This window comes from Rattus norvegicus, chromosome 1 (genome assembly GCF_036323735.1).
Source record: "Rattus norvegicus strain BN/NHsdMcwi chromosome 1, GRCr8, whole genome shotgun sequence".
Taxonomy (NCBI): domain Eukaryota; kingdom Metazoa; phylum Chordata; class Mammalia; order Rodentia; family Muridae; genus Rattus; species Rattus norvegicus.
Window position 1 is genome coordinate 250,475,529 of NC_086019.1, and position 14,115 is coordinate 250,489,643.

Consider the following 14,115-nt stretch of genomic DNA (forward strand, 5'->3'; position numbering starts at 1 on the left):
AGTTGGGGCAGAAACAGCTCACACAACAGTGGTTCCCAGCCAGAAAAGATCTTTTTCTTAAGCTTTCCTCACCACGCACCCAAACCCAGCAGCTGAAAGAGCTGGGCTGTTAAAATATCTGCATCAATAATGTATCCTCCCAAATGAATCAGCCGTCAGGCAGGGCTTCTCACCCTGCAGGCTGATTGCAGAGTCTGCCCACACTGCAAGGTTCAACAAACCAAAGACAGCACGCTGCATGCAATAGCCCACGGGATTCCAGCAAAGACCAGAGTGCCCGGAGGAACTCCACCAGCTGTCCTTTGAGCTTCTGGGACACTTTGCTTTGATGCGTCCTAAGATCCCCAAGCAGGAACATACAGTTTCCATTAGAGGAGGAACTGGGTGGATAGAGGGAAGGTGGCGCATCCAAGGGGTGGAGCATTATCTAATTAGGAAAATGAAGACATTTTGGTAGCACAATGCTATTAAATCCATTTATGTGGCATAGGACAGGAGGGTCCTTGGAAACAGAAAGCAGAACAGGGAGGTAGAGGCACTGTTTAAAGGAGACAGGTTTTGGGGGACTACATGTATATGTGGACAACGGTGACATCTTCGGACACTTTTTCCACCCCCCATGTGTTACCACACTCCTCAGGACTTAAACCCACCTTCCTAGAAACCCTCTCTCTCCCTCTTCTTGACAAGGTTTTCTATGACAAAGCTGTGTGGCCTGGTAAGCCGGTGTGCCCAGCAGGTCCCCTGCTCCCACAGCCAGATCTGCCAAAAATTGGCCATGCCACATGGTGCTTAGCCCGGCGAGCCTCAGTTCCCCCACATAAGACATGGGGTCGCATGGAACCGTGACAACCGAAAGCAGAAATGGAGTTGGACGTGTCTGGCATGAAAGACTGAGCAGATGGTTATATAACAACTCCATGTTGCAATGATATTAAACTTAATTTAAAAAAAATAAAAGCATTTCTATGTGTGTATTGGAGAGATGACTCAGTCAATAAAACACCTGCCACGTAAGTTGGAGAACCTGAACTCAGATCCCCGGTACCCTCATAAAGAACCTGGAAAAGCAGCACACATCCGTAACCACTGCACTGGGGGAAGGGTTGAGAAGGACAGAGACAGGTAGATGCCTAGAGACCAATGGCGAGCCAGTCTAGATGATTAGTGAGCTCTAGACTCAATGAAAAACCGTGTCAAAAACTGAAGGTGAGGGAGAACAATGAGAAAGATGCTGGTCACCAGCTTTGGCCTCCAGAAACACACACACACACACACACACACACACACACACACACACACACACCTGCATGCACATACATGCACATATGCATCTGCACACACATACTCACACTCTCAAACACGCATATGCAAATTTGAACACTAAGCCAGACATACTTCTACATGCCTGCAGTCCTAGCACCATGAGGCAGAAGCAGGAGACTAGTTCAGGAGTTCAAGACCAGTGTGGTCTGTGGAGTCAGTTCCAAGCTAGCTATGGCTTCACCTTTTTTTTTTTTTTTGACATTAAATTTATGCTTATTTGCCTCAAAGCAAATAGATAACCTTAACATCCTAGGTTTTCATGCATCAACATGGATAACTCTTTTCCCAACTTACTTGATCGTGTTTTTCTCAGTGTTAAATCTCTACAAAATATGCTTATTAATTAAGAGTGCTCCTATTATCATCCTTCTTTCATTTTTCTCTTACAGACTGACCACAGTTTCCCCTCTCTCCACTCTTCCCAGTCCCCATCTCCCCCACCTCCTCTTTTCCACAGATCCACTCCTCCGTGTCCCTTCAGAAAAGAGCAGGCCCCCCGGGGTATCTACTGACCATGGTATAGCAAGTTACAGTAAGACCAGGCACAAACCCTCATATCAAGACTGGGCGAGGCAACCCAGTAGGAAGAAAAGGGTCCCGAGAGCAGGCAAAGGAGACTCCCCCGACTCTCACTGTTAGGAGTCCCACAAGAACACCCAGCTACACAACCATAACGCATCTGCAGACGACCTTGAGACCCTTTCTTATCAGCAACCCCACACATACTGATTTTTTTTAATAAAAAGTAAAAATATTTCCATGCTAGCTGAAACTTTGTTAAACGCCTTCCTTGGTGGAACAGCTAAATCCCTTGTCCACTAATTGTCCAAAGTTCAATACCCTTGCATAATCATTTGTGTAAAGACTTCAAAATATAAGAGAAAAAACCTCTCACTCCCTATCTTCCCAAACAGCCTCTGCCTGCACATGCACCTCCCTACTTTGTCTCCTCTGGCTTAAGAACTCTGTCTGCTTTATACTGCTCTGTACAGTGTTACAGCCAAGTCAGCACAGCGCCCTGGGCATCCTCATAGGACCAACAACACGAAGGCCTTTTTTGGGAGCTCCCTGGATGTTTATAACTGTGAAGGCCAGCATGATTCTGAGCCAGTTTGGCGCTGGGCTGAGTCCAAAAACATGGGCCAGATCTATGTGGACGTCCGTCCACGCTGCGCACAGAGGCTTGCTGGGCGTACAGCTGTCAACGTGAGGCCAGCCGCCCTGCCCTTTTCTCTGAGGCTCCTGAGCCAGCCCAGTGGGATGCTGGCCCTGTTCTCTCCCATTTTGACAGCAGGCACAAATTTAATGATGGGAAGGCACTTTGCAAATCCAGAGCGCTGGGTAATTGCTAACTCATTCTCCCAGACTGTGCTCTGAGAGCTATGGAGGTGATCGCCTGCTCTCAGGGTTGGCCCCTCAGCTCTCCAACTTCAGCCAGAGCAGGCAGAAGTAAATACCCAACAGGGGTCTCCACTTAAGCCCTCCCCCAGCACACAGGGGGAGCAAGACCTTCCTAAGCAGGAACCAAAGAAAAGGCTGTGATAATGTTACTGATAGGAGCCTTTCTACCCCAACTAGCTCAGGATTCGTGGCAACCTTGATCCTGAAATCCTTATAAACACACACACACACACACACACACACACACACACGCACGCACGCACGCACGCACGCACGCACATGCACACCTCACTCTAGTTTAACCATAGTTTAGTCATAAGACCATGGCTTTGGGATCAGATGCACCTGCGTTCAAACCTAGACTCTCATGATTCTTGTTCGAGACTAACAACTCTAAGCCCAGAAGGTATTAAAACAGATTCCCTGAAAAAAATAATAACTTTGTAAAGAGGGAACGAGTTTGAAATGGGACCACCCAAATCTCCTGGAGTGGCATGTGGAAATGTCACTTTCATGGACATCTACAGGGCTCGGGGGCTAGAAGGACATGTTTGAATTCTGATAACTTCACTAGAGTGGCCAATCCCAGACATGACGGATAGGTGGGGCCAGGTGCCTGTCTGTATTCTAGCCTGCCTCAGCTCTGACAGACAAGAAGCGTTTCTCTGGCTTGTTTGGGTTTTTTGTTGGTAGTAGACAAGGTTTATCTACGTAGCTCTGCCTGTCCTAGAACTCTCTATGTGGACAAGGCTGGCCTTGAACTCACAGAGATCCATCTGCCTCTGCCTGGGGAGTGTTAAGATTAAAGACGTGCACCACTACTCCTGGCTTGGAGTTTTCTGGGCTTTTGTTTTTTTTAATTCTGTTTTCGTTTTTATTGTGTCTGTGCATGGAATGTACGAGTACGGGCTCATGTCATGAAATGCATGTGGAGATCAGAGAACCACTTTCAGGAGTCGGTTCGCTCCTGCACCATGTTCCAGGTCAGACTGGTCGTCCAGCTTGCGTAGACAAGCATCTTTACCTGCTGAGTCATCTCTTGGCCACTCCCCAGAGCTTTGTGACACAGGAGAATGTGCTAGACGCAGGAAAGTCCCCTAGAGATGACCCTACTTGGACCAGCTTTTCCTCTAACCATTTAAGCGAGGCCACTTCTTTTCATCAACACCGTGAGCCTCTCACAGGCTTCCTGTCTCTGGACAAAGCTTCAAGAACTTTCTGGAAAGAGAGAACGTTAAGAAATGATGGACACCTAGCAAGACTCCTGGGGGACAGCGAGGACGGGAAGGAGGCTCCACCAGAGCTGCACTTCCCACACAGCTGTCTGCATTTTCTCAGAAACTGGACAAGCAGTTCTGCCTCCTGGCCTGGACGTGTGGCAATAGCGAGGTCACCTTCTGCTTCGGGTAATTTCCCTGGGAGGCGAGGCAGATCCTTTCTGTACAGCTATTTGTTTCAGGGAAGTAGCCTCCTGCCTCCGATGGGGGCTGGGCCCTGGCGGCGGGAAGGGACGCTTTGTTCTTCTGACCAGTGCTGACAGTTTAATTAAACCCAGCTTGAGACAGGGTCGCAGGGGTCAGTCATTCTTCCACAGAGCTGCGCAGACCCCACAGCCTGGCTCCCACCACCAGGGCCTTGTTAATGCATTAACGTAGTCTTTATGACAGGGATATGTACACACATGGGAAGTAGATGTCCGGGCTGCCTCTGTCACTGCCTGCCCCTCCCAAGCCTGCAGAAATCTGCAGAGACCAAGAAGTCAATCCGGGGTGGATGCGTAAGGGCTTCAAGGCTAAACAGGAGCCCAGAGAACCTGAGTATCCTTTTCTCATCATCATTTGAAGATGGGTTAAAGGATGTAGCCAGCCCAGAGAACTTCTTGTCTGTCAGATCTGGGGAGACAAGTTAGGGCACAGACAAACACCTGGCCCAACCTAACCAAGGGAAGTCTGGGATTGGCCACTATAGAGAAGTTATCAGAATTCAAACATGTCTGTCTACCCCCAAACCTGAGCTCTGTGGAAGTCCATGAAAATGACATTTCTACACTCTCTGAGAATTGAGTGACAAGTGAAAAGTTGGTCCAAACCAAGGTAACCTGCCACCAGGTGCAGCCACCCCCACAGGAGACTCAGGTGTGACACATCTCTCAGACGGCACCTGTGGTAGACTGTCACCACCTGGACAGGTGGACACATTGAACCTATAAGGCTACCTAAGTTCAACCAGCCCTGCTGGTCATGGCCACAGACAGAGCAGGTTCAAATTTGGCTCAGCTCCTGGACATGTCCCAAAGTCTCTGCGCCTTGAATACTTTCATCTATAAAAAGGGGTGTCTCAGTCAGGGTTTCTATCCCTGCACAAACATCATGACCAAGAAGCAAGTTGGGGAAGGAAGGGTTTATTCAGCTCACACTTCCACACTGCTGCTCATCACCAAAGGGAGTCAGGACTGGAACTCACACAGGGAAGGAAGCAGGAGCTGTTGCAGAGGCCATGGAGGGATGTTACTGACTGTCTTGCTCTCCCTGGCTTGCTCAGCTTGCTCTCTCATAGAACCACCCACCGTGGGCCCTCCCCGCTTGATCACTAGATGAGAAAATGCCTTACAGCTGGGTCTCATGAGGGCATTTCCTCAATAGAGGCTCCTTTCTATGTGATAACTTCAGCTTGTGTCAAGTTGACACACAGAACCAGCCAGCACAGGGGACATGCTGGCTGGCTCACTAGACTGACGGAAGCCAACTGACGAGCTTCAGGTTCCGTAAGAGGGCCTGGCTCCACACAAAAGATGGAAAGTAATGGAGAAAAATGCTCGACATCAACTTCCAGCCTCCATACCCACGTGCACACTTGTGTACACGTACCCGCACGTGCACATGTGCACGTGTGCAGTCAACCCATGAGCACACATGTACATGCACACAAGGCACACACACATTCACCAATTTAAAAAAAAAAAGGTAAGAAAGAGGAGAAGCAAGGGACCCCCAATTGGACGATAAAGACTTTAGCTACGGTTTGAGTACTGCCTACGTGGGCTCTGCTAGCTTCCCATCCACTACTCAAGAATGTGACCAAGAGGACAGTCACAAGGCACACTTCAGTCTTTCTGCTGGCCGCCCTCTGTGGCCCCTCTGCGTATTTTGGCAGGGGTATTTACATCCTCCTTTACAAAAGTAAGAGTAACTGTGGGAAGCAGAAGCTGAGGACAGGTCTCTGTGCAGTGAAGACATGATGCTAAGATTCTAATTTAAGGAGGACAACTCTAGACCAGGCCAGGTCTTCAGAGACGAGGGAAGCCAACATGGAAACTCAGCTGTGTCAAGGGCGGGGTCACTGAGGCTGGAGGTATAGGAGTCAGGTTTGTTCCCCCAGAGCAATCCCAGCACGGATGTCCAATATTTCCTGATACCGGTCCCGTACCACAGTGCTAATGGTGCTAAGGCACAAAGGTTTTCATCTCTCTTCAACCTCACAAGCCCTGGGACGTGAACATTATTTTGGTCCCACAAAAGAGCAGCTGGATCCACGGGGCTAAAGGAAGCCACGCCATGCGTCTGGGACTGGTTTGTTTAGGGTTTTATGGCACTGAGCCTTCTCCTGTGCTGGGCGAGCATTGTACCGCAGCGCTGCCTCCCTGCCCACCGGCGTTAGTTTTAATTCAGACACTGGGGCTTTCCATAACTGTTCAAAGTTGGCAGGCTTCCTACCATAAATACAATACGTCCTTCTTAAAGAACATCTGGGAAACACAAAAGAGAAAAAAACACCCGCAGTCGATCCCTGCTAGAATGATGCAGTCGTTTTCCAAGCATTATTTAGAGTAATTCAGGGATCAATACAACTCTGGCTTTTGATATCACAAACATCTGCATGATTTGACATCTCCCATGAAGGCCGTTTCTGATGACTGCTTAAGTACTCTGTCAAGCGGCTGTGCTGGAATCTGTCTAACCACTCCTCTGATATGGAGCATTAAGGTTCTTCCCGTGCTTTCTTCAATATTCTAAATATGACTGCAGTGTGCATCTTTATGCTGGGGCTTTATCTCCCTGGGTGGATACTCGGTGGAAAAATTCCAGGTCCTGGTTTAAGCCCAGTTTCAGGTTCATTATGGACCCTCAGAGTCTAATTCCAGTCCTTATGTCCAACTGCTCCATGACCCAAGACACAGCACCTCTCTGGGACATCCACTGTGCATTTGGAAGGAATGGACAAGCTATCCCAACACCAAGGGGAATGTTAGTGTAGAACACACAGTAGACGCACTTAACTTCTAGAAGCTGCACAGACAAGATCAATTGGACAGTACCACCTGAACACCCCAGCCACACCCTCCCCAACACATTTGGTTTCTCTCAAGTCCACTGCCACACTGATTAGCGGAGCATCTGCGTGAAAGTCTTTAATTTTCTCCAGATGTAAAGGCTTAGTAACAGATCCCTCCAAAGCAAAGGGAAAGTCAACAGAGGGACCAGAAACAAGGCTCGGGTGCTGGTCTTAGCATGCCTTCTTAAGGGATGCCGTGGACCTGGAGCTGAGACAGCTCCAGTGAGATCACAACACCAGCTGACCCCACAAACCCCCACCACCGTTGGGCCTAAAATGGACCAATATAATCCCTATCCCCAAATCTCCAGAGGTAGGACCCAAGACCCTACAGAGATCTGATCTATGTGGTCACAAGGAGAAGAAGGGTTGACACTGTGGCCAATGCAAATGGTTGGAGCAATGAAGTCATGGCTACCAAGACGCATCCTGGGCTCCTCGGTGGTACAGAAAGGAGCAAGACAGCAAAGTGAACTGAAAGACCTAGAAACATCCTCACGTCTCAGTAGCTGTGGGGGAGAGCTGCGCCTTAAGCTAGGAACTTGATGGTCATGCTTTACCCTCCCACCCCATCATCACCCCTACCAGTCCTCGGGGTACCATGCCTGAGAGCTTTGTGACCAGAACAACTGGGGGACTTGTTATCAAATGTTTATGTCAGCAGAACATGATGGGAGTGAAGCAGAGTAGCAGCATGTAAACCTTTAAATACTCCCTTCTCAGGCTGAAGAGTTGGCTCTGCAGTCAAGAGCACTGACTGCTATTCCAGAGGTCCTGAGTTCAAATCCCAGCAACCACATGGTGGCTCACAACCATCTGTAATGAGATCTGATGCCCTCTTCTGGTGTGTCGAAAGACAGCTACAGTGTACTTATATATAATAAGTAAATAAATCTTTAAAAAATATACTCCCGTCTCTGTTCCCCATATAGTCACTGCCATGGCGCCTGGGTGGGGTCCAGGCACAGGAAACAAGGACTTGACCAATAAAACTTTGCTCAGCCATTTCCCTAGAAGGTGCGGTTTTCAAGATGGCTCATGCTGGATGTGCACAGGATGCACGGGCGCCGTCATGATTTCAAGTCTTTGGTTGATGTCGGTGGAACATGCTAACAGGCCTTCTCTTCTGAGTGCTGCTGGCTCCTGTGCCTTGCTTACACAGGGGATTCAGAAATATCTGAGAGGCTGGGCATAGTGTCACGGTAGAATGTGTGCACAGCACACCGGAGGCCCGGGGTTCTATTTCCAGCACCAAAGCAAAGAGTGAGGAGGGACGCGAGACAGACTTGAGGAAAACAATCTCTCTTCGCCCAGAGCCAGCAATGGGCTATAGCCCTACGTAAAAATGTCCTCCTGCCAAATGCAAAGGAACAGATGCCTGGAAAGCAAGGCAGGAAGCATTCAGATGTACTGGCTTTAGTTTAGAGCTTGGAAATACCACCACCCCCACAAGAGCTTGAGGCCACTGCTTCCCTTGGCTCCCAGCCCAGGGGATTGCCAGGAGCAGGTGTCCTCTTCTTCAGGCTCCTCTCTCCTTGAGTGGATTTCCATATGTTGGTTTGGTTACAAAGTCTGGCTACTTAATATTTGTTAAAGTGTGGAAGACCTTTGCTCCAAAATTCCTATTGAAGTATGAAACATGAAGAGCTTTGGGGTAGGAGTCAAGGTCGCTTCACATCGACTCCAAGGATATTATTTTGCCTCTCCAACCTTGCCTCCACAATGGTAAAGCCTCTTTCATAGTCACATGTGCCAGGTGCAGGAGTTCCTTGCAGGGGAACCTGCATTATCAGGGCTATGACAGACAGGCATGGCCGGCCACCCCAGCTCAGCTGGTAGCGTACAAAGTTCAAGAAGAAATCCTGGCTTCCAAAAAGGTTACACTGAGAAAACCCAGGGCTATCTGACCTTTGATGGACTGTTTCCCAGACTGTCTCCCATTCCCTGCAGAGGTCCCCACCCCAGGCTGGCAAAATAATAACCACCATTAAGAGAACTCAAAAATCTCCCGACTCAAAATTTGAAAATCCTCTAAAACAATGTCAAAAGGGCATAGTTGGGCTAAGTAGTTATAGATGAAAAATTAAGAAACACTCGTCATTAGAGAGCAAATGGGAGGTTCAAAGTAAAGAGTGTCCTGATATGCAAGATAGCAGTCCAATAACGAGCTCCCCACCACAGAGGCAGCCAAGCGAAGACCTAGTGGTCTGAGAGCCCATCCAACCCCAGATCCCACAAAACAGAATAGACAGCAGAACAACTCAAAACCATGGAGAATCATGGCGCAACAATTAGCAAGTGTCCTTTATACTTGGAGGGAGCGCATTGGCGGCCAATAAAACGACGGCTTTGCAGCCGATAAAACCATGGCTTCACACCATTGATACCAAATCCAGTCCCAGAGCACATGATTCTAAAGGTAGACGGAGCTAAAGATGGAAATAGCTTCACAAGGGTTTAGTGGACTGAGTACGACCCAAGACAGGCGTGCAAAGGCAGCGACGAGGGCGTCAGAGGGTCCGCAGCAAACTGAGCACAGTTGCAGACACACCCTCCTCCAGATTCCCACACAGACTCCTATAGAGCCTGAGGCCAAGGTCAGAGTCAGAGTCAGAGCCCTGACTCCATCCCCCCAACACACACACACACACACACACACACACACACACACACACACACACAGTGGGTAGCAACCCACATGTGTCACTCACAGTCTGGACAGAGCCTGGTTGTTCTGGAACAGTAGTTCAGGCAACACTTGCAGCTGGTTGCGGTTCAGTCGTCTGGAAAAGGTAAGAGGAGAGAGTCACCTAAGCGCCAGGCGATGGCAGAGGACACTCAGAAAGCAGTGCATTCCAAATCATAAGGATCTGGATGGAGCCCCAGGAGGACAAGAGTGGAGCCCCCCCAAACATCTTCTCTAAAGCATGGTTCACCTGTGAGTGCCCATTGGGCCATACAGCACCGAGAAGGATAAGACTCTCAACTAAACATCTACAGCGCCCTTTCTCCTTTGTTTCCTATCATCCCCATCATGACCCTCCAAGATCTGATCCCAAGACAATCCCAGCTGGGAGTTAGATCCTTGACCTTATGAAATGTGAACTAGTTCCTAAATGAGGTCAGATGGCTAAACGTCCCAGTATCTAAATGCTTCCCAGTGCTTGCTCTCAGGGAGCATTGGTGTTTGTTGGACTGGCTGGCTGGGTTTTTCTTTTGTTTTTGTTGTTGGTAGATAGATGATTGATAGATGATGGATGGATGGATGGATAGATAGATGATAGATAGATAGATAGATGATTGATAGGTGATGGGTGGATGGATAGACAGACAGACAGATACTGAATTATTTAAAAATAAGAACTCAGGTGCTGGAGTAGTGGCACAGGTGTTCTTTAATCCCAGCACTCTGGAGGTAGAAGAAGACAAAGCTCTGTGAGTTCGGGGTCAGCCTGGTCTACATAGTGAGTTTCTGGACAGCCAAGAATACATAGAAAGATCCTGTCTCAACAGCAAATAGATATATAGATAAATCGAAATGGGGGAAAGTCAAATTAAAAGGAAAAAGATACACACCAGCATGCCCCTTTCCAGGCAGCTTTTTTCCTTGCCAAGCAGTAAAGATTTTATGTCAGTGCTGAGAGGTAAATCCAGGCCTCGTGCAGGTGAGAAAGGCGCTAGAAAACTGAGCCGTACCCCCGCCATGCTTTTATTTCTAATGCCTAAGGTAGTGCTTGGAAAGTTTTTAAGGCAGTAGTTCTCAGCCTCCTAACGCTGTGACCCTTTAATGCAGCTCCTCATAGCGTGGTCCTGTCCAACCATGCAATTACTTTCTTGCTACTTCACATCTGTAATTTTATTACGGTTATGAATCATAATGGAAATATCTGATACACAGGATATCTGATATACAAGGGTGGGTCATCCCCCAAAGAGGTCACGACCCACAGGTTGAGAACTGCCCTTCTAGGGGCAGATGAGAGCATCATCCTACACGCAGGCAGGAGCCAGAAGTCTGGGTCTGGGAGAAGACGGAGCACAGACAGGCTCCACACCTGCTGTGGGAAGATACCTTGTTACTTTTGAGAAACTGTAGCAGATAAAAGTACAGAAATCTTTAGAGGGAAAGAGCAAAAGAGAGAGAGCGAGAGAGCGAGAAAGGGAGGGAGAGAGAGAGAGAGAGAGAGAGAGAGAGAGAGAGAGAGACTTTTGCAAAAGTCTTCCACAAGGCATCAGCACAGTGTGCTACACACAGGCCACCCAGGTTTTCTTTCACTGACTGAAGAGCCAGCTAAGAAAAACAAAACCAAAAACCAAAGAAACCCTGACAACTTCTTCTGATCGGAGAGGAAGAGACTGAACTCCACATAGCATACAGGACCACCTCATCCACGCTTAGCTCCTCCGAGGTGGTCTTGCATCTGATCCGTGGGAATGGCCTTTGTCACCACACTGGGACCCATCATGTTGTAGCCCAGGACAGACACCAGATTTACAGCTTTAGGGGACCAATTGGAAGAAATTGACTTTAATGGCCAGGTTCCTAGGGAAACACAGCATCGCCTTGGAAGAAAAGGGACTACAATGTAAGCCTTAAAGCAACAAGAGCAGACATAGGATCTCTTCCAGCCCCTTATCCCCAGTCCAATAAATTAATCTGGTATTTACACTGCCTGGTAATTGCTAGGTTTAGTTTTGTTTTGTTTTCCCCCAAGACTTTCTCACTTTTCTGCCTTCAATTTTTGAAAACACTCAGAAGGGGGAAGGGAAAGGAAGTCAACGGCTAATTGAAAGTGGAAACATCGAAGGAGTGAACCTCATCATAGGAGACAGAAGGATCCCTCAGAATGGAAAGAGTAGCTGAGGGCGCCTGCCATTCTGCGCCTTTCTCCACTCCGGGCACCAGGGCAGATGCTTCCTGACATCCTCACAGGATGGAAGCAGGGTAAAAGGTGGGCTTCCTGCTCTCAAATGTGACAAGGATGCTCTCATCCAAGCACACACCTTCCTCCTTGCAGCAACCCCACTAGGAAATGTTTAATGCCACATCTTGCCATATAGCTTGGCTCTTACCAGGTGCCCAAGATTGGCTTGCTGACATCATGGAGTTGCCCTTTTGAGAGCTGCGATGCCAAGAGGGGAGGGTGGTAGCCTGAGCACTCTCAAAGCCATGCAGGCTCCCAAAACGTGCCCTTTTGCAGCTCCCATCCCAGCTCCTGTCCGCCATAACTGACTGCCCAGGCAACTGAGCATGCTCCAAGACCTCTGTGCAGCAGGCTAGACCTGGCTATGGCTTAGACCTCAGGACCAGCCGGGCTTCACACTCCTGCTTCTATATCCGCTCTTCCTGCGAGCTTGTGGGAAGCAGCTATGTCTGCTCTCAAACTTGTTTACACCACAGGTACTCAGAAGTAGGGTTACACGATTTAATCAATTTCATTCACAAATGAATGAAATGCCTCCGGGAAGAGAGTCATCTATATGAAAATTATGTTGGCTGCTTTGGAAGATCTTAGAGGAAAAAAAGAGGAGAGCTGCCAATTGAAGAGCTGTTGAATTCGGTAAAAAGATTTAATTCTCCACCCAAATTGCTTCCAAGGTGCTGGAAAAAAATCTCATTCTACCTTCAAGAAACCCAAACAAAAAAATAAAGGTTTGTGTGTGTGTGATTTGGATGAATAAAGCCATACAGAACCCCAGTCACTGTCTTATACCAAAAGGAATAGAGGAATTCTTGGGGAGGGGTGAGGCTGGGAAAGGGGCCAATAAATGTCCATTTCCATTTTAATTGAAAACGCTATATTCACAGACTGTTTCTACTCTGACTCCCCACTCCCAACAGCTTTCACAAACTGATCCCCTGGGGTCCCCCACAAATCCAAGCAGATGGCCACTGCACTGGCTGCTCACTGAAGGGCTTCACAGTGCATACCTGGCACCCCTAGGTGACCCAGCCCAGGGAAAGGGAGCTGAAAGCAGATGGAAGGGACAGGGTCTGCAGAGATAAAGCCCCTGCCAGGCCTCAGGTGGCAGCAGCAGGTACAACTGGCCACGCCTCCTCAAGCATAGACCCCTCCCACCTTCTCTTCCCCTCCAAGGCCTGGCAAAAGCAGAGGGAAGGTGGAATGGTGTAGATCCAAGCCAGCCCCCGAAGAACCAGGTACCTTATTGTAAGAGTTTTAATAGAAAGCAAACACAGAAATGAACATCTGGCCTAGCACTGGATGGCTGGCGGCTCGGTTTAAGGCCTGGGAGGAGCGGGGAGGCTTCCAAGCTGCAAGAAGACAATGAGACTAACGCCCCCTTTCTATTGGTTTAACGCTTTGTTTTCTTTAACAGGAAAGTGAAAGGAGAGAGATTAATTAGGTCCGACTCATTAGTAGTCTAAGCCTTGAAGGCAAAACGATCTAATCTCCTCCTCTGCACTTGTGGCTTAGCCTCTGGACACCTGGGTGTCTCCTCTGTAGAATGCTGCTTGTGGCACAGTTATCTCAGGGTTAGGTGACATACCACAGGGCCAAGGGTTCCATGTAGCCCCTGGCAGTGGAAGACGCTCAGTGTTAGCTGTAATTGCTATAGAAATTCATTGTGAGAACATCAAGGGAGAGATAGAGACAGACAGAGAGAGAGAGAGAGAGAGAGAGAGAGAGAGGGAGGGAGGGAGGGAGGGAGGGAGGGAGAGAGAGAGAGAGAGAGAGAGAGAGAGAATGAAGCTGAAGTAGCCCATTGTCTCACCTTTTGGTATATGTAAGAGCTAATGGTCTTACCTGTTTTCTCCTCTACTACTCTGTGTCTGTCTGTCTGTCCTCTCCCTCTTCCTCTCCCTCTCCCTCTCCCTCTCCCTCTCCCTCTCCCTCTCTCTCTGTCTGTCTCTCTCTGTGCATGTGTGTATGTGTGTGTTTCTCTGTCTCTGTCTCTGTCTGTCTGTCTCTCTCTCTCTCTCTACACACACACACACACACACACACACACACACACACACACACACACACACGCAGTCTTCACTTCCTGTCTTTCCTGCCTCTTTTGTGCTGCGGGAACACCCCACTGGTGTTG

At 48.6% G+C, this 14,115-nt stretch overlaps 1 protein-coding gene across 1 annotated transcript in view; it reads right to left on the reverse strand.

The window, feature by feature from the left end:
- The window catches only part of Slit1 (slit guidance ligand 1), a 148,560-nt gene that overhangs the window by 116,612 nt on the left and 17,833 nt on the right, over positions 1–14,115 (reverse strand). Inside the window, 1 exon segment of the mRNA NM_022953.2 lies at positions 9,771–9,842. Coding sequence (NP_075242.1) covers positions 9,771–9,842 — 72 coding nt within the window.